This window comes from Argiope bruennichi, chromosome 9 (genome assembly GCF_947563725.1).
Source record: "Argiope bruennichi chromosome 9, qqArgBrue1.1, whole genome shotgun sequence".
NCBI lineage: Eukaryota > Metazoa > Arthropoda > Arachnida > Araneae > Araneidae > Argiope > Argiope bruennichi.
Window position 1 is genome coordinate 122574933 of NC_079159.1, and position 26147 is coordinate 122601079.

General features: G+C 29.8%; 2 protein-coding genes across 3 annotated transcripts in view; one reads left to right on the forward strand and one right to left on the reverse strand.

The window, feature by feature from the left end:
• Window positions 1-676: 676 nt before the first annotated feature.
• Window positions 677-5866, reverse strand: LOC129984261 (uncharacterized). Its single transcript, XM_056094107.1, has 5 exons — window positions 5499-5866; window positions 4927-5047; window positions 4013-4080; window positions 1724-3660; window positions 677-1029 (listed from the first exon to the last, which is right to left on the reverse strand). Exon 4 carries the CDS (start codon window positions 3170-3172, stop codon window positions 2189-2191), a length of 984 nt encoding a protein of 327 aa, XP_055950082.1. The 5' UTR covers window positions 3173-3660; window positions 4013-4080; window positions 4927-5047; window positions 5499-5866; the 3' UTR covers window positions 677-1029; window positions 1724-2188.
• Window positions 5867-6806: 940 nt separating this feature from the next.
• Window positions 6807-26147, forward strand: part of LOC129984393 (PAX-interacting protein 1-like) — a 45016-nt gene continuing 25675 nt past the window's right edge. The window contains exons 1-8 of one of the 2 annotated variants that reach the window (XM_056094274.1): window positions 6807-7139; window positions 7628-7679; window positions 11528-11624; window positions 13626-13763; window positions 16714-16757; window positions 16990-17053; window positions 18149-18262; window positions 20157-25043. In XM_056094274.1, the coding sequence (XP_055950249.1) occupies window positions 11541-11624; window positions 13626-13763; window positions 16714-16757; window positions 16990-17053; window positions 18149-18262; window positions 20157-25043 (5331 nt within the window). In that variant the 5' untranslated portion in view covers window positions 6807-7139; window positions 7628-7679; window positions 11528-11540. Of the gene's footprint in view, window positions 7140-7194; window positions 7680-11527; window positions 11625-13625; window positions 13764-16713; window positions 16758-16989; window positions 17054-18148; window positions 18263-20156; window positions 25044-26147 lie in introns of those variants that run through there. The other variant, XM_056094272.1, reaches the window with a different exon arrangement.

Sequence of the window (26147 nt, forward strand, 5' to 3'; positions counted from 1 at the left end):
CCAATTACATTAAATAGATTTTTAATTGTAAATATCTAGTGTTTTATATTTTAAATAAGTACAAACTATGTTTTATGTAAATAACTACTTCAATTTTCAGCAGGAAAGGAAGATGCAAATCCTTTGAGGCTATGTGCTTCCTAATGCTTTTTAATCCCTAGGAACTAATTTTTCAACTTCTATTTTTTATGATAAAAATTAGTCTTTTTTTTTCTTCTATACACTGCTTAAAATCATGTACTTAGAAAACAGTTTATTCCAGAAGTTTGAAGTATTGCAGAAAAAAATAAAAACTAAGGAAAAGAAAGTGCAGGAGAAGAATGAGTAAGTTTGTGAATGAGTTCAATACATAGGAGTAAGTTTTAGAATGCGTATGTAAACAATTACTTTATAAAAAGTTTGATATATAATAATTTTATGAAAAGTTTGATATATATGAATACATATAACATCAATAAAAAAATTCAGGACTCTTTGGTTTCAAAGGTATGTTTTATTCATCTTCTAAAAATGTTTCAATATACAACAGAGCAACTTGTAAATACTTTTTCAACTTCTTTAATTTTTAATATATAATAAGCTGAAAAATATTTAACATACAACAGTTTCATGGAAGTGCTATTTAAAACCATAATAGCATTAAAATTTTATATCATACTAATTATTTTAACACCATACAAATCCTGTTAAAATGTTCTAATACATTTTTAAAGCATGTACAAAAAAAAAACAAGGAACATATTTTTTTTAAATCATGATAGTAATAAAATAAATATAAATTAATTTGGAAGAGATACATTCTTTTCAACACAAGGCGTCAAACTATGTTTTGTTTTTCGATGTTTTTTCGGTAACTCAGAGAATTCTTTTAGGGCAGGTGGTAATGTTCGTTTAACTGGCCTTCCACCAACTTGAGTTTTCCTACCAGAATAAATAGATTTTCTTCTTGCAATTGCTGTAGGTTGAACAGGAATTTGATTGCCTCTCCTTCTGCTGCACTTCAAAACTCTGCTTGAGTAGTTAAGGTTTCTAAAAGGAAGGGGAAACAAAAGAAGACATCTAAGTAAATTTCTGCCAACATCACCATACAACCGAAGAGTTTAGTGGAAGAAAGTCCTACATGACATTTTAATAAATTAAAGAAATTTAACTTTAGAATGTATAAAAATACAAGAAAGCTACTTACAAAACCCCTTTTCATACTGAAACTCTCTTATTAAATTTTCTATAGAAAAATATCCTACCATATTATAAATGATGAATGTATAAGTTTTTAAATTGCTATTTGACACTTTCTTTCGCTAAACTCTTTAAATGTGGTGTAAAAAAAAGTTGTTAGTATTAACCCATAACATAAACATTAATTATACTTTAGAGAACATTAAAATAAAATTAATAAAAACCCATACACTGTTTAGCTAAAATTTTAACAATACATTTTTAGATTCTTTATTGAATGTATATTGTAGTAAATGTATCACTCTTTCAGTTTCAATTTTTACAGCAATAAAAATTAAAAGAAAAACATCAAACAATTAAGAAATCTAAAGCTAAACACACTTCAAAACTGGATTTAAAAAAGTTTAGTCTTTAAAAATAATAAAATTAATTTGCTACATTATAATATAAACATTAAATTGTTACACATTAAATCTTATTTTCTATCTTGCGAATTTTCTAATGTAAACTTAACAAGCCTACAAAAATAAGTTTAAAAAAGTACCTTCCAAAGTTATGCAAGGCAGAGACACCAATCCAGTTTCTTTTCCAAACTTGTTAGCATTCTTCACCATTTTTTTTTATTGCTGGCTTAAAAACATCAGGATTATTTTTGTAACCGGATTTAATCCGATTAATTATATCATCAAATGTTTGTAAATAATCACCATCATCATCATCTGTTTCACTGTCTGAGTTTTGACATGTAGCTGCAATGGGCTGTGAAGTAGTGCTTATAGTTGGTAGAACCATGTTGTTATCATTGCAAGGCTGTGAAAATGTATCAATATCTCTAGGTGAAAGCGTGTCATTTGAAGAATGTTTAAGTGTATTATTATTAAATTGCGAAAGTATATCGTTAGATGAATGTGGAAGTACCGTAGAAGAAAATTGTGGTTGTAGAGCATCATCAGATTGAGAAGAAGGAAAATTGTGTGATGGGTTAAAACTTAAAGGTAGCAAGAGGGTGCTATTTGAATCCAATTTTTTTCCCAGTAGCCACTTCATACATTAATTTTCTACTTTCTAGAGAATAGACAAATGTTGATTGTTTATTTTGTTTCAGAATCACAGCACTTAAATGCTTGCAAAGCTTTCCATTCATGCCAACAAAGCAAGTACAAATGGAACTTTCCAAATCAACAAAATGTTGATCAATTTCAAAATAAGTGTTATCTTTATTTAGTGATCTGATGTTCTGAATTATTCCTTTATCATCAGGCAAAAACCTTTTTACTAGTTTTTTGTTAGAACGACCAAAACTAAAATCTAAATATCTACTATGTAGATACTTCTCAAATTTTGTGACAATGAAGTCCAATAATTGAACTAAACTAAATGCTTTCACTCGTCCAAGTATGGTCTCTTTTAAAACTTTGATCAAACTTTCAACATAGTTTGTTGTATTGTTTCCCCTGGTTAAAAGCATTTTTCTATGACAAGTGCACCATAATTGCTTTTTGGAGAACAACTTGCTCAAATATATGATGAACTTGTCATATTTCCTGATTGTGCTATTCTCCAACATATTTTGAAGCAACTTTTTCAGTTGCATTTCAGTTTCTGCATACATCAATGATTTAAAGGAAAAATATAATTCTTGACGGTGCTCTTTTAGAATTTTATTTTCACTGTTCATAAGCCATCGCCACACTGCTTTTAGCACATGAAACTGACAGAGTAAGTAAGTAGAATTCGGCCATATTTCACTCAGAACTTCTCTTTCCTTCAGATCATCATCTATCATTACAATCAGTGGCCCATTTTGCAATAAACAGCATTTCTCAGGGAAACACTCACAAAGAAGTTTCACTCCTTCACGAAAAATATTAGTTTCTTCTGCATTTGTGATGATGCAGCCAATAGGTATTCCACCAGCTACACCTGGAGAAATAAAAAAATAAACACGATGATTTAATCTGTCCATGTGGCCAGATGCATCAAGCATTATCATTTCTTGAACGTTGCTAAGTAAATCTATACTTCATTATCGGCGTCACTACAGCAATCGCCAAACTGTTCTTTACTTTTGAAAAAGCAGCTTTACAGAATGGCTGTTGATTGTATGAGGAAATATATTTTTCAACTTCCCTGTCAATATCGCTTTCTCTTCGAGATCCATAGATTTTCCTAAATTCATTATTTAGCAAGTGATTTACGACAGATAATGAAGGTAGCTTAGAACTGTCCATGCATGCTTCTGCATAATCTTCATTACTCTGAAGTTACAATTCCATTTGCAACATCTGTCTTGCAGTAGCTGCAGTATGTCCCAATTCAAACAATTCTATCAGACGATTTTGTGTTAGGTTTGATAATGGCCTGAACTTTTTAACAGCAGCACTGTCAAGCAAATGATTATGCAAGTACAGAAGCTCACATAATGCAGGAAACTCTATAACTTCTGGGAGTGGATCTTTGTGTTTTGGCAGTGAAAAATACCTGTAATCAAAATAATTTGAATATTTTACCATGCATATATTAAACATCTAAAATAAAAACAAAGAAAATTTAAGCTTTCCAAAATATGATAATTCATAATAATATTAGAAATAAAAAATTATTATTGAAAATATAAGAAATAATTATTGATACTGAAAAATAAATAAGTAAATGAAGATATTAGGTATTGACACATATAAAGAAAAATGTAATCTATTTTTTAAATTAGTTTTATAAGTATGTAAGTGACAAATAAATCCAACAATCACACTAAATAAAAATATTTGATTACACATTATTATATATGTTATTTGTTATTATTATTAATCAAATTTAAATAATTAAAACTTACCTTTGAATAGTAATTTTAAGAACTGCAGGGCATCCAGTATTTTTACTTTCTTTCACATGTTTTGATACCTGTAAAAATAATCTTTATATAATTATCAATAATGAGAGCACTGTGCCGATGAATTTCAATAGAAGAGAATAAATATTATTTATAAAGCTATGAAGTACTGCTTTAAAAATTTTAAATAATAATAAACCAATCTAGTCTTTATTTTTTATTTGAACAATATTTAAAATGTGTTTAAAGATCATAAATTTATTAAAATTATAAAAAAAAACAATATTTTATTTCAATTCTTAACCCTTTATTGGGTGCAACTGGCTTATCAGGTACAGCTTTTAAATTCAAGTTAAATTAGTGCCAGAACTGTAATTTTTTTCTTAACATAAAATACGATCTTATTCATGGAATGTGTGTTATAAAGATCACAAATCAAATTACACACACACACATACAAAAAAAAGATTTTCTTTTGTTTATCAAACTGGTCAGAAGATTGAAAAGAGAATAAAAAGAACAGATATTTCTATACTAGGAAAATACATATAAACTATGCAATATTTGCTAAGTGCTTTGTAACAAGGCAGCCAAAAATATCAGTCTTGCCTTAAGCAAAATGAACTTTTAGATCACACCTTAGTTAAAAATACATGTCAATATATGATACAGAGTATGGAAGCTCTAAAACTTAGTAAAACAATTTAGCAAAACATGTATAATATAAATACTTATTATAATGGAATTTGATACAATTAAATATATTTGTAGCTAAATAGATATAAATATGTCTCTTGCCACATGCTAAATAAACTTTAAATCTAACCTTGTCATTATATAAATGATAAAACATAAAGTGTCTAAAATAACACACATAATGCATTTGAAGCAGTAAAATATAAAATATTAGTTATTACCTGTTGCACATTGTGCTGCCATCTAAAGTCACCTTTATAAACATTAAGGCGCCCAGTTGATTTATGTGTTCTCTGAACACGCCAAACTGTTTCTGATCTTATCATATTCTTTAATCCATTCCTAAAATATGTGTTACAGAAATGCAAGAAATAAGTATTCAAAAGAAATGTATAAACTATTTATATATTTATAAATCTTAATATTAAGTTAATAACAAATATCAAGATTAATAATTAGATTGTTAATAACTATATGAATCTAAATATCTTAACAAATATAGCACATTTCCAGATAGACATCTTATGGTAATAATTTGAATACAAAATTAAAAAATAAATATCTCCTTGTGTTATTTTATTTTACATGAATATTCAATAAGAATTATAATGATTTCTATTCTGTTTAATGTCATCTAAATATCTTAATAAATATAGTTTATTTGCATATAAATATTTTATGGTAATGATTTTAACATGAAAATTTAATTAAAAAATTGGCCAATCATTTCCCGTAAAATAAAAGCTTGATTTTCAAGTCTTATTTTAATAATACTTCACATAAAAATTGCTACCTGTGCTGATTCTTTATTTACAAGATCAGAAATGCGAAAAATAGCTCTATTCTCATCAATCTCAATTATTTTATAATTGTATTTCTCTGGAAGATTTAATTTCTCCATTTTGAAAAATGGCAGGCAAAAAAGTACGTACAAGTAAACAACAATGCAACAGGGTTACTACAGCATAGAAAGTCTGTGCGAAAGAAATCGACCAATCAGAGCACGGCGGTATCCTTTACCATAGACTTAGTCTGTACAATTTGCGAACTCGCCTCAATTACGTTTACAGAACAAATATCAACCTTCTCGAACACATTGATCTTAAGAAAATATGACAAGCACATTTCGTTAGTTTCGGCGAGAAGTGATCGAAGTGTGAACATCTAGCATATCTCGATTTTTAGGATGATGATGTCATGTCCGCTTTACAGAGGAAGAGGGGAGCAATAGCTTCTGAGGGTAAAGACCTCTCAGAACCCGAGAGCCGACGTTTGACTTCTACCTTCATATGAAGATGACACTCACACTGTCGTGTGCACAACCCCATTTTATAGGGGGCTCATTTACACATCTCACAGAATGAACACAAGGTAAGAAACAACCATAGTAGAAACCAGGACACGAACCCAGGATGCCCAGTTTACCGGGAAGACGTGCTATCCCTAGACCAGGACGCCGGCCTCGATTTAATGGTCAATGATACATTATCAAACATACATTAAAAAAATTATGGTAGAAAATGAAAGAGGATACTTAATTACGCTTACAGGACAAATATCGGTGAGATGATAGTGTGCACGAAAAAGAGACAAATATCGATTACTGAATTTATAAAAAGAATTATTATACTCTGTTTCACCCTAACTTGGCAGTATTGTAAAAGGTAGAAAATGTGACGCTCCGCGTTGGGAAAGAGTTCCCCATCAATTCCGACTTTAAAATAGTTAAAATGCGCAGAAATTTATCAAATAATATCATAAATTACAGAAATCCTTTTTTTATCAATATGTATTTAAAATTATTCTCAAGTTAGAAGTGCTTATTTGTTAAGTATTTTGTAAATAAAGCGAACGAATAAAACTAAAAGATTGACATAATGAATTCCACTTTGGTTAGAACCGGTCTTCAAGGTCAAATATTTGGCGCACTTTTCTTTTACATCTCCGCCAAACATTCAGGTGTTGTAAAATATGATGATTTTACATTATTCTGTATTTGACGAAAAATCCATGCATATTTTCGTAGAAATGAAATCCCAACATTAGATAAAGTTTTAAAAGATGTGAATGATTATACAGATATCTTTTCGAAAAACATTAGCCGAACTACGCTTTACCGAATATTGAAAGATTTAGGGTTTTCTTTTCAGAAACGATGAAACGAAATGAAATAACATTAATGATTTATTAAAATAATGTATCAATAATATTAAAAAAATAATGAAAATAAGGAAACAATTAATTCTCCGATAAAGTGATAATATAATAAAGTAAATAAATATTTACTATTTGGCGAAAAATTTGCGAGATAAAGTTTCGCCAGTGATTTGCATTTCTAGTAACTTTGTACTTTAAAGTAACCCAGTTCCCCTGATAACGACTGCGATTCGGCATCCCTAGAATATACACTACTGCCAAGTTATGGTGAAACAGAGTATAATGCTTAATTTTAGCCTGATAATATTTATAATCTGGACACTTCCTGTAAAATGCATCTTGTGTCTTGCGAATTTTTATTATTATGAATTTGGAATTCTAAATAATTCTAGTGCGACTATATTGAGAAACTTCTGCGTCACATGATCTTGAAATCCGACGCTTCAACCAATCAAATTTATACAGTTTTAACCTAACAGTGTGCAATCTGCGAACTCCAAGGTTAATAATAATAATAAAATAGGCGGCTTGTAAAATGAAAAGGATCAAATGCTGTCTATAACGAGAAGTGTAAAGTTGTAATCGCTATCGGCTACAGCTTGTATTTATCGTTTGCATGTGTTCGCGGGAAATTGTTAAAACGCGGTTTACATTTGATTATCACATAAATTTTGTAAATTGTTCATGCTTATTATAAAAAGTGATGATATTCAGAAAATCTGATGTAATTTTTTGTGTATATGTTTCATTTTGGATTTCTTTTAGTTCTCAAAGATATGTTCTGATTGGATTAGTGACTGATTCAGATAAGTAAAATGTAAGTACATTTCTGCAATTTTTTTAAGTTATTGTAATTATGTACTCTTCATAAAGATCATCATTTTTTATGTAAATTTGATGTTACTGGATAAATATAATAAATTGAATATGTGAAATAAAATAAATATTGTGAATTTTAAGAGGGATGTAAATATTCCCTCATGAATTAACCTTCGAACCTAATCTTAATAATGATAATTTAATTTTCGCAATTAAGTATTTTCACATACATAATTATTTTGTATCTAATGTCATGTTGATTTTGATGATTAATTCATATTAATGACCATTTCTTCAATCTCTGTATATAGATTTTCCTCTCTTAATGGATAGATAAATGTGGATAGTATGCCCTAAATGTGATTAGTTCTAATTATTCTCTTCGTGAAAATTGGTAGAAAGAAAGAAATTTGTTTTATCACCATTGCCATTTGTTAATAATTTTTCCAATATTATTAAAGTTGAGCGAATACTATAATTGGTAAATATTCATTACTTATTGGGATTAAAAGCGAGAAAAATTTCTTAAAATTTTCTTTGCGTAAAAAAACAAAACAAATGAAATGTGTTGATTTTTATTCGTTATAAAATTATCAAATTTTAGTGTATCTAAGTTAATAATAAAATTTCATTTCACTATTAGTGCATTTAAAATTGATAGCTAATTGCTGTCTTCTTAAAGATACAACATTGTTGGTTAATCTGTAACTAGAGACATGAATTTCTTTATGTGGTCAAAGACATGGTGTTTAAATGACTCCATTTTTATTTTTTGTCTTTTGTAATCAGCTTTGGAATTTATTTTGGAAACACATTATATTCTGAAAATCATGTAGTTATCAAAAATATTAATATTAAAAATGTTACATAACTGTTAGAATTTCACAAACAAAAATGAAGAATACAATGTTTTAAAATATTGTATTAAGAATATTTCTTTATTCTTTGTGAATTACTCAAACTAAAAGCAATTTCTGAGGCATGGAATTAATAACTCCATAAATAACAAAAAAATTTAAAAATTATATTTAATATAGGAGAAGTACAGAAAATTTTAAGTTCCCTAGTTCCATTTTTTTCTCTTCCATTTAAAAAAATTGACAATCTAAACTTTGCAAGAATAAAAGATTGTAATTGTAGCTCCAAAGATGAAACCATACCATTTGTAATTGATGTAATCACGGAAGTTCACCCTTTTTCTGCTTGCCTTTTTTTTTTTTTAATAGATCAGTCAAATTTCTATTTTAGAGACAATTCTTTTCCCATAAGATTCCCAAAATGCAGCTAATGAGCATAAATGAGACTACTGCTGCGTGAGAGGATAGAATACATTTCTCTGGCAGGAAGAGAAACATTAAATTTGCTGAGATATTGCTTAGTCATTTACTCATGAATTGATTGAATGGTTTGTTTATTATTTGAGAAACTGTGAGTTTTTCAGAATAGATAAGAATTATTTTAAACAATGGGTTGCTCAAAATCTGTATTTAATTTGAATTGGATGGATAAAAATATCCGTCCTGATTTTGCTGAAAGAATTAGAAAAGTTTTGCAAAAATCCATTTGCAGCATTTGTAAGAAGATAATAAGCTTTAGTAGTATGAGAAAACTAGTACTTACTAGTCAAGCAAAAAGAGAAAAACATGAAATTGTCTGACATTTCAAAAAAGTCATCATTGATATTTGATTTGTATCTAAAAGAAATACAGAACAGGACATATGAAATTTGTTGTTAAAATATAAACCAACTTTAAACTTTTGAATTCAAGAGCAATAATTCGAAGCTGATATTTTATGGGTGTTAAAACTTGCTGTGTCACATTCTTCCTTTAATGCATTCAGTAATAAATTGAAATATTTCCTCATATTCACTGATAGTGAAATAGCCAAAAAATGTATTTTAGGTTGTACAAAAATGCCATACATTATTTGTTATGGATTAGCTTAGTTTTTTTCAACAATCTCTTAAAAAATGTTTAAACAAACAAAAAAAAAACAAAAAAAAGAAATTTTGTATCATACTTTGATGAAACTTTGAGCTTCATTTCATTAAAAAACCAACTGGATTTTATTGTAAGATATTGATATGAATTAACCCTTTGAATCTCCACATGTTATTGGAATTCATTATCTTTAACGCATACCACTGATCAAGAATTTTAAATAAGTTTTATCAAATTTGGACATATAGTTACTTTTACAAATTAGTATGGATGGACCAAACATAAATTAAAAAATTTTAAAACACTTCAAAGAAGAACTTTTATGTGAAAATGTCTAAAATTTTAATTCTTTGTACTTGTAGTCTACACATAATCCATTGAGCATTTCAATATTACCATAAATTTACTGAATGGAAAATAAATATTATTCTAAGAGCAGTAAATATTTAAAGATTGTTCAGGTAGACATGCCGATTTCCTGGAAGTTAGTGGTTCTTCTGAATTAGAAAATGTCTATGTCTGCGAAAATACTTTAAAACTTTTTAATAACATAAAGAAATGCATAGATTTCAATTAAAAAAAAACTTTTTCTCTAGCTGTCGTAAGTGATAATATTTTAAATGCTTGTTTTAATAAATTGATTTTGATTAAAATTAACTTCTTTTATATTGTTAATATTCTTCAAACATTTTTTTAAAAATTTCAGACATCTGAACCAATAGTATCTTATCTGAAAATATTTTCATGCATGTTGAATAGTTATTGGAAACAATCAAAAGAATCATAATTGAAGAAGCAAAAATATGATAGAATTTATTTTTGATAGAGCTTGATGGTGCTAAAAATCTAAGGCTGAGAAGGTTCGTCTGATCATGAACTTTTGTGGAAGTGTTTTAAATATTCCGATTTTGAAAAATTTGCTTCAGCACACTAAATGAACATGTTCAAGGTATTATGAAGCTTTGGTAGAGCAGGAAAAAAAAAAAAAAAAAAAGGAGTTTAACAAACAGAATTTCAAATAAAATTATTGCAAAAGAAAAAAAAATTAAATTGATGCCTGGAAAATCTGTAGAAGTTGCGAAAGCTGATGCCCAAATATATGAATTGGGAAAAATAAATAAATAAGAAAAAAAAATAATCTTGTTTCTTAATGTTTTTAGTTGGGCAAACATTAAATGGGTTTGTATCATAATGGTAAAAATGTTATTTTGCGTTTTATTTCATCCAAGTCCTTAATTTTATGTGACTTACAATAAAGAGCATGGGAAATGATCAATATATTTCTCACCTTTAATGTGTAAATTTTGTCTTGCTAAATTCTGGACAATAAATAAAGAGACAATTTTTTTTCTATATTTAAATATAAACATTCTTTTAATATATCATTATTTTGAGTAAAAGTTAAATTGTTCAATCTTTTCCTTTGATTTTTCCACTCATTAAAACTATGGAGTATTGCTATTCTATTATAACTAGCACATAAGTGCTGTTCACACATTTTTTCTTATATTGCATGTATGTACAAGGAAAACATGGAAATCTTTTTAAAAATCTTGATTTGAGTGGCAACCCTGCTGCAGTAAGTCTAAAGAAAAAAAGAGAAGGCAAAATCAATTTTCAAAAAAGAGTTCAGTAATATTTCTTAACTGAAAGAAACTTAACATAGAATTTTTTCTTCATTTTATTTTTTTATTAAATTAAAAAAAATATGAGTGATTAATTGAATGCAATGAAAACTTATTTCTTCATGTATTTTTTGTAATCTCTTTTTTTCTCTATACTGTTTCAATTTTATGTGCTAAAGCACTGTCACTCTATATTAATATTATACTATTCTTATAAAATACTTTATTTTTACTTATAACTATTATACTTTATTATATATTATAATATCCTCTTTCAGAAAGTACTGGAAGATGTCTGAATCAGTGAATGTACAGCCAGACCTTTTCAAGGGTTTGAAATTCTGCTTAATTGATGAAGGGGATGTTGTGGATAAGGTTAGTTATTGTTACTCCAAATCTCTCTAATAAAATGAAATTTGCATTCCTGTCAACTTTCTTACAAATTTTATCTATGTTTGTTTATTTGAAATATGATTTAATTCCTATAGTTCATTATTGAACTGTAGGTATAAAAGCCATACAAAAATTGTATCTATTATGTGAAACAGATGTATTTTCTTAATTCAATTCACAATCATGAAGATCAAAAATAAATAAATTTGAAATTATATATATGTGTGTGTGTGTGCGTGTGTTGCAGTTATTTTGTTAAACGTTTGTAGTTTGTAAAACTCGCTATAACTTTCCACTTTCTTCATAGTAAAGTAGAATTAAAAGAAATTTTTAAAACGATTTAAAAAGGAAAATTGTTGTTCAGTTTATATATATATATATATATAAATTACGTGTCACGTTGTTTGTCCGCGGTGGACTCCTAAACTACTTAACCGATTTTAATCAAATTTGCACACCGTGTGCAGTTTGATTTAACCTAAAAGATAGGATAGCCCTTTTTTTGAATTTTTAATTAGAATTTTAATTATTAATTAAAATCTAACTTTCCCACCAAAAAAATCTTTTCATTTTCCCCACCGCCAAATGAGTACGGCTTCAGTTTTTTTCCCCAACAGTCATGAGGCTAGGCTTAAGATTTTTCGGCTGATTATTTGAAACGATTCTATTTATTTTCTTAATGTTTGAAGCACTTAAAATTAAACATTGTTAATTAATCAATCTTTCAAATTCATTCTTAAGTACTTTTGAATTAAAATAAAACAGAATAAAGGAAATTAAAAATTTCTAATCTGCATAGCGTTACTCCAACTGGCGTAGAAAAAGTCACGCATTTGAGTTACCGTAACTGGCGTTGAAAATTCACGCATGCGCATTGTGTTCTGATTGTTGACATGACAACCATTATCAACAGATGATTTAAATTATTTTTAGGTTAGTTGCATGTTTTTGTAATTAAATTGTATTTATGTTAGTTATATATTTTTTGTATACGCTTATAGTTTTAAGTACATCGTTTTTTTAGTTTTTTTTTAACCTGTTTTCGACCGATTATTTTAAACGATTTATTTTATTTTCTTAGTGTTTGATGCATTTAAAATTAAACATTGTTAATTGGTCATTCTGGTCATAATAAATCTGAGAAAATTTTGTTGACAAATTCTTGAAATATTACATAAATTAGGAAAGATATTCTTTAGTGCCCATAAAGTTTAAACGCTCAGTGACTGTTTTCAGTAATCATATTACAAAAAAATACTTTGTTTCAGTAAAAAATATTATTATATTAATTGCAGATTAATCCTTTCCACTTTAATTTATAGTATAAATTCTACGGGAACTAACAGAAAATTAGAGAGATACATATTACGTTATGACTGAAGATGTTTATAATATTATGAGAGAATTATATGACTATCAAAATCTGAAGTTTTAAAATATTTTGATGAAGAAGCTATTAAAGTAGGAATTGCATAAAATATTTAATTATTAAAATTTTAACGAACATAAAGATTGGCGAACCGGCTGGTCGCCAAAGGCGTCTAGTATATATATATATATATAAACCTTCTGCTATATGTAGAAAGCTTTATTAGTTTTCATATCAACCAGAGTAAACTATATTTACAAAAATATTAATAATAAAATATAAAATAACTTAAATAGTTGTCTAATATAGGGACTAAAACTTCTTTTGTTTCTAATCATCGTATTCATAATAGAAGATCAATTTGATATTGAGGCATTATACTCCAGTGTATGTGAAAGAAAAATATTTTTAATCTTTGGTTTCTTGATGATACTTAAAAATAATCTTTGGTTACTTGTTTATATATCAAGCAGATCTCTCTCTCTTCCTCTTAAAAAACATCTTTTTGTTTTTATTTTTGCATGTGTTTGTTAAATAGAATATTATACATCAATTTTGTGTTCTCTTTCATACTCTATGTCCTATAATTGTTTCTTCCTTACACACGCATTCAGATTAAAGCTATTCTGTTGGCTGGTGGAGGTACTCACAACAGCTACTTGTCTGACATGGTGACCCATGTGATTTGTGATAATCCAGATAATCCGGGTGTGAGTGAAGCACAAGAACTGTTTGAAAAACCAGTTGCCACAGTGAGTATAATTGAAATTATACCTTATTGCAATAATTTGATTATAGTTTCTCATATGAACAGAATTTTGAAACATTTTACTGTCCAGAAATATTGCTATTAACCATATTAATAACCCAAAATTCACCTCTATAGTTTATTTATAAGTCGATCATTTAAACTTTGTTTTGAAAAATTTTAATTTCCCCACTTTTTTTTAATTATTTGATAATTTTCTCCCTTCTTTTACTTCACTTAAAAAAAAATTACAATTTTTTTGTGATCATTAATGATTTAGTATTCAGACATGAAATTAAAAAATAAAATTTTCCACTTATTTATTAAAATAAGTTTTGCTGGTTTTGTTCAGGAATTAAAAATTTGATCTTTATATTATATTATTTCAGCAAAATAGGAGGGATCAGATCTTTTTAAGTTTATGTTTTGATCTCTTGTGTAGAGTCACACAGAAAGAACTATTAAGACTACTACTATTAAGAATGCACTATTAAGAATGCAAAAGTTCTAGCAGAATATTCTTCTTCAACTCGTAAGAAAACATAGTTTTAAAAAAGCCACTTCGTATTGATTTAAAAAAAAAAAAAATTAAATTATTAGCTTTGGTTGGATTTTTTTTTTTTTTTTTTTTTTTTTGTACTTTTCCATTATACCGGCGCAAATCTCGCCAAGTAGACTTTTTGGAGATAGCATGCAGTCACCAGAACAAATCGCAGCAAGCGGCAAAAGGTTACCAGCGGCAATATTCCATTTGGCATTGGTTGCATCATTATTGGCAACTTATATAATGCGGTATAATGGAAAAATATTTTTTTTTTTATAATTACTTACTATTTTCTTTTCTTTTCTAACTTTGAGATTCAGCAAAATTTAAATGAAAACAGAGTTATTATTCAAAAGGACTTGCCAAGTCCTTATTTTTTACTTACTGCCTTAGGTGACCAGCTAGTTCATTGTGATTAATGGCAACTAACATTATCAGCTAAATATTTTATGTCAATTAATCTTAATAACTTCTTTGGAAAAATATTTAAGATTATTTTATTGATTATGATTTATAAAATTGAAAGAATGTATAAAATGTTGACTTCAGAATTGTTTTCAGAATTATTATATTATTTTCAGAATATTATTTATCACATTTAAATCTGTTTGAAACTAAAACTGAAGTTTATGATAAATCAGATAAATTTTTATTAAATAATTCTTTGAAATATTGCATAAATTATATATATAAAAAAGGAGTATTCTGTTGTATACATAAGATAGCAATGCTGAAAGATTTAATTTTCTGTTGTCGTATTTTTAAAAAAAAAAAATGGTTTAGTTTCAGCAAAAAAAGTTTTCATATTTATTGATCTATTTCTTCCATTTCAAATATAAATTTTACAGCAGCTGATAGAAAATTAGAGAAATATTTAGTACAATGAACTAGATATCACAAGCTTCTAAAATAATATGAGTTATGTTACTATTGAAATTTGAAGCTTAAAAATATTTTGCTGAAAGAAGCTGTTAAGGAACAAAGATATATATGTATATTTAATTGAAAATCTTAGGGAGCATTACTCTTAGTGAACCAGTTGTCACAATAGCTGGCTAGTCGTTATCATAAATAAAAATATGTATTTTAATCAAAATTAAATCTCTTAAATTTTATGATGTAGTTATAAGCTGTACATAGAGTATTGACCTAAAAAAATATCTCCCCTATGAAAAATAAATATTTTTATTTTCTGTATAACATTAACTGTTTGTCAACTTACATATTATTTTGTTTTATCTCTGTCATTTTCTTATGAAAAAAAATTCATGAAACAAAATTTAAATGCTTGATTCTTCTGAGTGATAAAAGTTCAATGTGTATGTTCAGTGATCTTATATTTATTGAAATTGTAATCTATATAATCTTTACCATTTTCTTAAATTGATTCTTTTGTTAGCTATTAATAATTTTTTTACTTTATTGTATGTAATATTTGATTAATTAGAACAGAGAGATACAAATAAAAATGCATTTCAATATGGGTAATAATTGGATGCATAATAATGGATTATAATTGGATATATTTATGTAATGGAAAAAAATCTCTGAAATATAAACTTTGAAATTAGTCATTTTTATGAAACATATTGCAACCAATTCTTTGCGACATTTTTTAATTCTAAATTTATTACTGCAATATAAATAATATATCCAACTGCAAATTAAGATTGATTCAATTCTGCACAGCTAATTATACACAGTTAGGAATAATTTTTAATAATGAATCCCATATCCCATAACATAATTGTAGTCAATTATCCTCTACTTTATTTCTTTTTAGCATCTGAATTTCATGAGATATTGTTTTTCAGCTTCTGTTTAAAAGAAAGGCGAAAAAGTACAGTTTTAATTAAATATTGTATCATTAAGCCATATTATGTAAAATTCCAATTGTTTCTTTTTCTGAAAAGTCTGATCAAAACTATATTTTAAGTTTGTAAGAAAGTTTCTGGGCAAATGAACATAATTTTCATTAATTTTGTTTTCTTTTCATTGCAACATAAAGCATTTGTTAACTCATCTGGCTTTTAAAAAAAATTGATCTTGGATGCAAATATGTGTTAAATTGATAGATTACCATTGAACCTTCAAGTGAAACGTTTTGAATATTATCAGCATAAAACATTCAAAGGCAAAAAAAAAAAAAAAAAAAAAAAAAAAAATCATAGACATGTACATATGTTGGAATATATATATTTTCTAAATCAGTCATTTTTAATTGTGTTTGATCTAGTTCTAAAATTAGAGTAGAATCTATGTCATATATTTTACAGCAAATAGAAATAAATTTAGTGATGACTTTATGCTTTTTTGTTCTTAATTAATGAATAATTTATGTAAAATTTCATTTATTTATTCAAGCAATTTAAGCTTATTATTTTCATCTTCTTTCTTTTTCTTATCTTAGAGTCGCTGGGTTATTACATCTGCAAAATGCAATAAGCTGTTACCGTATCCTTTGTTATAAAATTGCTACTGTTCTGGGTGAATATTTTCTGTCTCTTTTGATCTTTTTTATTTCCCACATTATATAATATTTTTCTGATTATAATTAATTTTACATCAGAGTAATGGTCTTTCCTAAAAGCTCATATTAAAAAATGCAATGGCCTAATTGCTTTCTAATTATCTAGATTATAAATTGAACAATTTGTCGATGATATTTTCTTTAACTTTAATGTAGTTTATCAGGATTTTCAGCTGTTAAAAATCAGCTTTTTTATGGCCTAGTTTTCTGTGCTTCTCAGGTAAGTGGTTTATTTTTGAAATAGCATTCTGTATAATTATTTTTTGATATTATTAATCTTTAAATCATGAAATATATCTACCAAGATCTAATTACGGTAATTCTCAAGAATCAAAGTAAATTTTTATTTCTCAAAATATCAAAGCTTAGTTACCTAATGTTGATCTGAAATAATATACAAATTGAGATTGATCTAATCTATGAAATGAAAGAGGCTGGTAGAAGATTCCATGCCGAACATAAATCATTGTGGCAGTCTTGTCCTATCTCTTGCAATTTGCAAGTTATTTCAGACAAATGATTATGTTGCCATTCAGGGGAAAAAATCCCAATTTAAAAAACTTCTGACAAACCTATACATATTAAAAGCACATATTATGAAAGCACAAGAAAAATCCTATAACACTACTTTCATCAAAATATCTGGATTTAAAACAAATCTACATACTTCAAAATCTTGATAAAATGTACAATTAAATTTTCATCCAAATTTTTAATGTTGAATAAGGCAAATACCATTCTATCTACAATATGTCAAAATTACCAAAAACTTGTCTTTTTTCAGAAAAAAAAATTAAAAAGATATAGTTAATTAAAATTTGAGCAAGTTTCGCTTTAACATCATTGAAATGAAATTAATGCAGAATCATGGTATGACAAAAGCAAAACATTGACTATGAAATAAATATGCTAATTTTGTTTACAAATCTGATATTTCTTCTTTTGCAGTGGTTAACATATTAGTTTCTAATTGATTATTTTACCTTGCTTCTTGTTTTTAACAGATACATCATAAATAACATTTTCTTTACAAATGAATTTTTGCAAACTTTTTTCTTGGCCTTCATTATTTGAAAGAAATGTTTTCACTGTTTTCAAAGATACAATGGATTTTTTTGACAAAGGGAATCCCATTATCCTACTGTAGCCTTTTAATTTATTGTGTATATCCTCAGTTGCAGATGGCACAAATTTTTTCAGATTTAAATTTATATGTATGTATATATGAGTGTGTATGTTAATTCATCTGTCTGCTGTGAAACTTTTTTATGGTAACTCTTACTGCAAGATATCGAATGATTATTTATTTTTCTAGATAAGTGTTGCAGATAAGAAAAAATTATGGGCTATGGTCACATTTTTTGGGGGCTCCTTTCAGCTGAATTTCACCAGGTCCTGTACTCATTTAGTAGTAGGCAAGCCTGAAGGGGTAAGTAGTGTCAAATTGATAGTTTTGACATTTTTGTTTATAAATTATAAATTATTTTTTTAATTCAAAATGTCATTTGAAATAAAGTGTAGTATTTTTTATAGAGTTATTTTTGAAGTGATAATGTATTTAATTTGTATGGTAAATGTTTTTGGTCAATTCCATTTGTGTCTGAAAACATCAATTTTCAGATGACTTTCTTGCTCAATTTTAAATACTAAATATTATTGTATTTCAATGAAACTTGGGTATCTAATGTATTTATATCTTTGATTTATAAAGTAATATAAAACTTTTTACCCAAGAATGAATAATTTGCATTTATTAGATTAAAATTCACTGTGACAGACATGATTTTGAGTGATCTTCATATAATTGCACTAAATTGCAACATTTGAAATTCAAAAATTTTAACTTACACAAACAGAATTTCATGATATGAAATTTTTAAAAGAATAAAGAAATCATTAATAGTGTGACAGACATGTTGTGTGCAAAAATTTGAATCATCTTTGCATATTCTTTTCTTAAATCTTTCATTAATGATGTTCAAAGATAGATATATACCTAATGTGCTATATTTTTCGTATAAATTTTCAAACTTTATAAAATTAATTATGTGTACCACAGTTAAGTAAACCACACAAAATTGGCTTTGCTTTAACCATGCCCATAGAAATATTAATTAACAGTGTAAAAAAATAAATAATATTCGGTACTTTTCTGTTAGCCAGGTGCAAAAATGTCGCCAATTGTGAACCAAACTCGAATTTGGCGGCATTCTACATTATTTGGCAATTTTTCCCTTGCGCCCAGCTAACGGAAAAGTACCTAATATTCTTATCATTTCTATAAAATATTAGAATCAAAAATGATCAATCTGCTTGATGTGCAGAATAAATTTCAAAAATATAGCACAAATAAATTTAAAAGATGCAGTGTACAATTAATGTGGTGTTTGTATTTAATAAAAATTTTACCCTAGAATTTTTCTTTTAAATTATTTGGGAAGAAAAACAGAAACTCTTCTGTATATGAAATACTGACAGATGGAGAATATTGAAATGAATTAAGTTTTAACAATGGCCAGAATTTTAAATTATGCATTTGTGAGATTTGAAAAAAAATTATCATAAAAATTGGTAATAAATCTAATAGTATCTTCATATTTCTCTATATATGCTATGACTAAACAATGTGTATAGTTTGTGTTAAGTTCCCAAAGATGTTAGATGTGGTCTAGTAAATTCAATCATATTATTCATGAAAAATATTCACTACAGCTAGATATACTCTATTTGAAACATTCATATCCTATACAAATGAAATACAATATCAATATAATATCAATTTGTTTATTTAATATAAAATTATTATATCATAATAAAAAAAAAAACCAATGCCATGCTTGTTCGTTTGGAAAATGTGTGTGTTATTGTGAGGCTAAGGAGACAATTAATTTTAAACTTCCAGAAGTAAATTTTTTAATTGAAACACAAGGTATTAATGAAATTTGAACATTTTTTTTCTAAATATCTTATTTTTGTCACATTTTACAACAGAATCAAGAATAATCTATGTTCAGAACTTTTTCTAAAAATTTTGCAATGAATTTGTAGAGGAAAAAGTTATTTTATTGACATACTGTACTTAAAATGTATTATTATAATTTTCATAAACTAATTTTTGACTATTTTTCTGTGCTGTGTGTACACTTGTTTTCTTTCAAGCATTTATCATTTAGATTTGCTTTTTGTTTTCTATATAATTTTCCTTATCAATTTAAGTCACTTCATTCACCTGAATGCATTATAATTTGTTATTTTATTTGTATTTATGACACAATTATATATATTTAGTATTCCTTTTTATTTTGTATTTTATTCATTTTAAGGCAAAATATGAAAAGGCTCTTACTTGTGACTTAAAAATAGTAACTCCAGATTGGATTTTAGACTCAGTTCGAAATAAGTATCGTTGTGATGAAGACTTATATCATCCAAGGCTTCTAATTCTTCCAGAACCTGAAGTACCTGATATACCATCTCCTGGTTCTCCATCATTAACATCAGCCCTCATATCTCTTGATAAAATAAATATTGATCCAAGCATTGTTACTTCTTCTCAATCATCAGATCAAGTCTTCCTACAAAATTTTCCTCAACAGCTTAAACTCTCTGGCTTGGACAACAAAATTGCTGATGACATCCTCAGTAGTTTGCCTTCCGTAGAAAATATAAAAACAGAAGCAAATGCTCCTCAGTATTCTTCTGAACAAACATTTACTCCCAATAGAATAGTATCTTTGTCATCATCTTCATCTCAACAAATAAATATTGCTGTCAGACCTCAAACATCATCACCTGCTCAGCAAAATGCATTATATCAACAAAGCCTACAACATCAGCAGATGTTACAGCAAGGGGAACAAAAGCTACACCAAGCTCTTCAGCAAATACAGGCTCAACAACAACAGCAGCAGCAACATCAACAGCAGCAGCGACCTCCTCTACAGTCACCTCAAGCTCAGATTTTACAACAAAAAGCTCAGTGGCAGCAGCAACAACAACGCGTAACTTTTACTCAGCAGCAACAAATTCAACAGCATCTCCTTCAAGTACAGCGCTTACGTGCACTTCAACAGCAGCAACTGCGAAATAGACAAGCAATCCCAGCTGCTCAATTTGCCCAGTTGCAGCAGTTACAACAACAACAGCAGCAACAACAAACACAGCAGCAACCAAACCCTCAAGCTCATCTCCAAAGACAGCCATCCCCTGCAGCTTTATTACAAAAACAGGCACAAATCAATACTCAACAACTTCCTCTACAGCAGGCCATAACTCAACAAAATCAACAGTCTGTAATGCAATCACCACTTCTTCAACAGCAATCTGGAGCACAAAATCCTCCATCTCAAATACATATTCAGTTGCAGGCACAGATGAGACAGCAGCAGCAGCAACAACAACAGCAGCAGCAGCAAACTTTATCTCAGCTGCAACTTCAGCAACAGGCTTTACAAAAACATCAGTTACAACAACAGTTACAGCAGCAGCTTCTGAAACAGCAACATTTGCAACATCTTCAGCAACAGCAGCAATCACAGCTTAATCAGCAAAGAGCTTTAAGTCAGTCACCAAATATGCCTCCATCTCCTTTACACATTCAACAACAAAATATTTTGCAACCATCACCTCGACAATCACCTTTGCAGCATTCATCTCTTCAACACTCACCTCAGCAACAAGTTCAAAATCAATCTTCAGGTGTTCAGATACAGCACAACCAATCTCCACTTCCTTCTCAGCGTCCTCAAACACCGCTACAACAAGCATCTCCACAACAATCTCATCATTCCCAGCTCTCTGTTCCTCTTTCTCCTCTGCAGCAAGCTCAGCAGATAGCATTGGAAAAGGCTCAGCAGACTGCTGTTGAAAAACAGCAAACTGAATTGATCAAAGTTCAGTTAAAACAGGCTGCATTGGAGCGAGCTCAGGCCATTGAAAAGGCTAGGATTCAACAGACATTAGAAAAAGTACAATTGCATCAAGTTGCTATGGAAAAGGCTCAGTTACAGGCCGGAATAGAATCCGCCCATTTACCTCAAAATCTTCTGCAGCATGCACAACTTCAAAGAAGTGCAGGACATCAATTACAACTTCAACAACAGCTACACCAAATACAGTTACAAAAAGCAAGCCTACAACAATCTGTTCAGGCTCAGCAATCATCTCCAAAAGTAGAAATTCCTTCAAATCTTCAACAAACCCAAATATCTCATTCTGTTTCTCAATATACTGTCCAACAAACTCAAATCCAGGCTGCATCTAAACCCTCTCAGCTTCAAGGATCTGGACAACTTCAACAAACATCAGTGCAACGATTGCAGTTACAACAATTGTCAGTGCAGCAATTACAACAGCGATTACAAATGCAACAGAATGCTCAGAGGTTGCAAATGCAACAAGCATCTCAAACTCAGCAATTGCAACAGTCTGGAACATCTGTTCATCAGCTTCAACAATTGCAGTTACAACAAGGAGTTTCCCTTCAACAGTTACCACAATCATCTTCTTCTCAGCCTTTGCAGCATACAAACTCGCAACCTATGCAACAAGGTTCTCCTGCACCTCAGCTTCAGCAGTTACGAATGCAACAAGGTTCACCAGCACAGCAAATCCAACTTCAACAAGGATCTCCTGCACAGCTTTCACAGGGGTCTCCTGCTCAGCTGCAACAGGGATCTCCTGCTCATTCTTCTATACAGCTTCAAGGCTCACCATCTGCACAACATGTACAACTACAACAAGGTTCACCTGCGCAGCATTTACAACTTTCTCAAGGCTCTCCAGCATCACATGGGCAAACATCTGTTCAGGGATCTAGTCAATCTATTCAAGTTTCTACCCAACAAACTCAACTTTCACAAGTGCCTTCTCAACAAACTCAAATGCAAGTGCCTTCCCAACAAATAACACAGCATTCCCAGCTGCAATTACAGTCTCAAGCTCAGATGTCTCCACAGCAGAATCAAGTGCATCAGTCTTCTCAAATTCAGCAGATTGTTTCACAACAAGATTCTTCACAACAGGCTACAGTACAAGCTTCTCCTCAGGATGTGCATGCACAGTCTCAATTGCAACAAAATCTTAAACAGTTACCTTCTCAATCAACACAGTTATCACAAGTTTCATCACCATTGAGTCAGAATCAGCTGCAATTAACTCAGAACTCTTCCCAGCACTCAGAAATACAACAAAATCAATTACAGTTACAAATGTCACAGGCACAGAATCAAACATCATCTCTTGAAATGAATCAGTCATCTCCATCAAACTCCATCAGACAAACTTCTCCTGTCCAAATGCAGTTTCATTCTTCTCAAGCCCAGTTACAAAAGATACAACTCCAGAGAGTTCAGCAAGCTCAGTTGCAGCAATCTTCAGCCCAACAAGTTCTATTAAAACAAGTATCTTCTCAGTCACAATTACAGCAAGGAATTTCTTCTCTTCAACAGAGCTCATCTCAAAGTAGTGGCCAACAAATTCAATTGTCTCAGCCTGCAGTTCAACAAGTTCACTTGCATGTCTTACAGCAAGCCCGCTTACAAGCTCTACGTCAGCAACAAGCTCAATTGCAACAATCTATTACTCAAGGATCAAATACAGTTTCTCAGTCGACACCAGGGAACAGTACTCAGTCAAACAATTTACAACAAAACCAGATCCTGCAGACTTCACAAGATACTCAGATGCAACCTGGTCAAGCTGTTCGTCAGTCCTTGCAGTCTTCTCAAAACTTGCAAAGTCAACTTGCACAGAACAATTCTCAACCTGCAAGATTACCATCTCCGTTACAACAGGCTCAACTGCAGCAGTTAGCCCAATTACAACAAGCTCAGTTACAAAAGCCTGGATTACCTCAAACTGTTTTACAACAAAACCAATTACAGACACAGTTACAACAAATTCAGTTACGGCAATCAGCTTTGCAACAAGCACGGTTACAGCAACCTTCGGCTGGATCTGCACAACAAATTCTTTCTCAAGGCCATCTTGCAAGATCTCAGCAGCAACCTCAAGTACAGACTCAAATCGTTACTAAACAAATTCAGTTGCAACAGCAGTCTCCTCAGAGTGCTAGTACTCCTTCACAGACACCACCTTCTCCTCAGTTACAACAGCAACCTCGTTTTCCACATCAACTTACTCCTGCTCTACGAGCAGTGCAAAAACAGTTCCCTGCAAATGTACCAGCTGCAAATCAGCCTCCAATGCATGGTCAACCTCCAGTTCAAGGTATTCACCAACAACAGCTGTTACAGCAACGACAGTTGCAACAACAGTTGGCTTTGCAGCAGCAATTACGCCAAAGACAACTGCAGCAGCAACAACAACAACAAATTCAAAATCCCCAGCACCCACCTCAACAAGCAGTTCAACAACTTCTAACTAGTCAACCTCCCGTGATGATGAAACCCCCTCCACAGTATCCTTATGACCGCCAACAGCTTCAAGGTCAACCTCGTTTACAGTATCCTGCACAAACTAGACAAGTTTCACCTCAGCAGCAGCCTGCTCAAAGAGTACCATGGCCACAAGTTCCTAATAAGCCAGCCCAATTTCTTAGACGTTCCCCTGGAGCAAATCCACCACCTTCTCCCTCTCAGTGGCAACAGGCTTCTCCGAAAGAAGAATTGACTCAAAGCCCTCAACCAGCTCAACAGCAAGTTATGTGGGCTCAGAGACCAGTGTCTGCTGAAAATCGTGAAAATACTACTCCTGTTGCTCAGAGTGGATCTCAATCAGTTTTATGGCAACCAAATCAGCAACAATCTCAATTAAATCAACAAAGAGATCCTAATCAGGTTGTACAGCCAGCTCAATCTTTGCAATGGCAGCAACTGAAGCAATTGGAGTTGCGCAGACAGCAATTATTACAACAGCAGCAGCAGCAAGTTGCAGGACAACGACCCAATGCCCAATCCCAGTTTGCTGCTCAGGCTGATCCTCTAAATCAGGTTTCACCTCGATTGACAGTTCCAACTTCACCACATCAAACTTTAGCTGTTCCTGCTCAATATCAACCTCAGAATGCACCCAGTATATTGTCCCAGACATCTCCTGGGTCAGTTGCACATGGTCAACCACCTACACAAGTGACTCCAAAAACAAAAACTGCTTTGGCAAATTTATTAAATACACGTTTGCAGACAACAGGACGAGCAGTGGAGGGTGAAATTGTCCAACCGCCTCTAAGAACTTCTCAAGTTATTGCGGTAACTATTTCAGTTTTCTTTTACTAGGTCAGTTTGAATTATTAATTATTGAAAGGACAATTCAAATATATTTTTTCCATTCATAAACCTGTTACAGTCCTTAGAATCATCTTCCTAAAGTATGCATACTTATAGATGTATAATTAATGAAAAAATATTTAGCCTATTACACCAGATCAAAGTTTGTCTGTTGATAAATTGAATCTTATGCTGATATAAATTATAAATGAGTGCAACTATTTGCTGCCAGTTTGCAACTATTAATTTGAAAATCTTGTCATATTATTAAAATAAGTTGAAATAAAAAATACAATTATCTCTATAATTTGAGCCAAATAGGAGAAAACCAAAAAATAATTAAATAAAATTGAAAAATATCTATTTACGCAAAAAAAAGTATTTAAATTTCTTTAATTTGAAGCTCCATTATCCTTACCATTCTATTTATGTTAATCTAATTTAGTTAATTGAAAAATTGTTTCAGCTTATATTTTAAATCAGAACTTAAAAATTTGATGAAATCTCATAAAAAATGTCACATGATATTATGTTTAGTATCGGTAAAAAAGATTACTTTCTATACTTAACAGAATCCTAGAAAACTCTTTGAATTTTATTTTGCTATAATCAAGACCTCAAAAAAGTGTTTGATTTTTTTTCATTAGGTCCTTGAAGAACAAACAAACTGTGCATCCACTACTTTTAAGGAACATAAAAAATCATGCAACTTTGTTTTGTTTCAAATTATACCAACAGAAAAAAAGATGCTGATATATGAATGCTATTAATCATCAATTTTTCTGTCTGTATAGTTTAGAGGAAAGGGAAAGGTGGAAATAAGCAGGATTACTATCACAATTGCCAAGGAATATTCAGCTAGCCCAACTACTAGAGATAATACTACCATGCAATTTTTGTGTCCTTGCAAGGCTTAAGTGCAGAAATAAAGTTGTTTTTGGAGTGTTATTATTCATATAACTTGCTAGGACATGTCAAGCGAGCTCTAAGGAATGTTCCTATACAGATAGATTTGTTTAAATGCTCTCTGTGGGCATGCTCTTGCTAAATTTCTCTTCTTCATAAGGGCATTTTATATAAAATCCT

Coding starts and splice junctions, on each gene's coding strand:
- LOC129984261 (XM_056094107.1), bottom strand. CDS start 3,172: ATGATAATGCTTGATGCATCTGGCCACATGGACAGATTAAATCATCGT.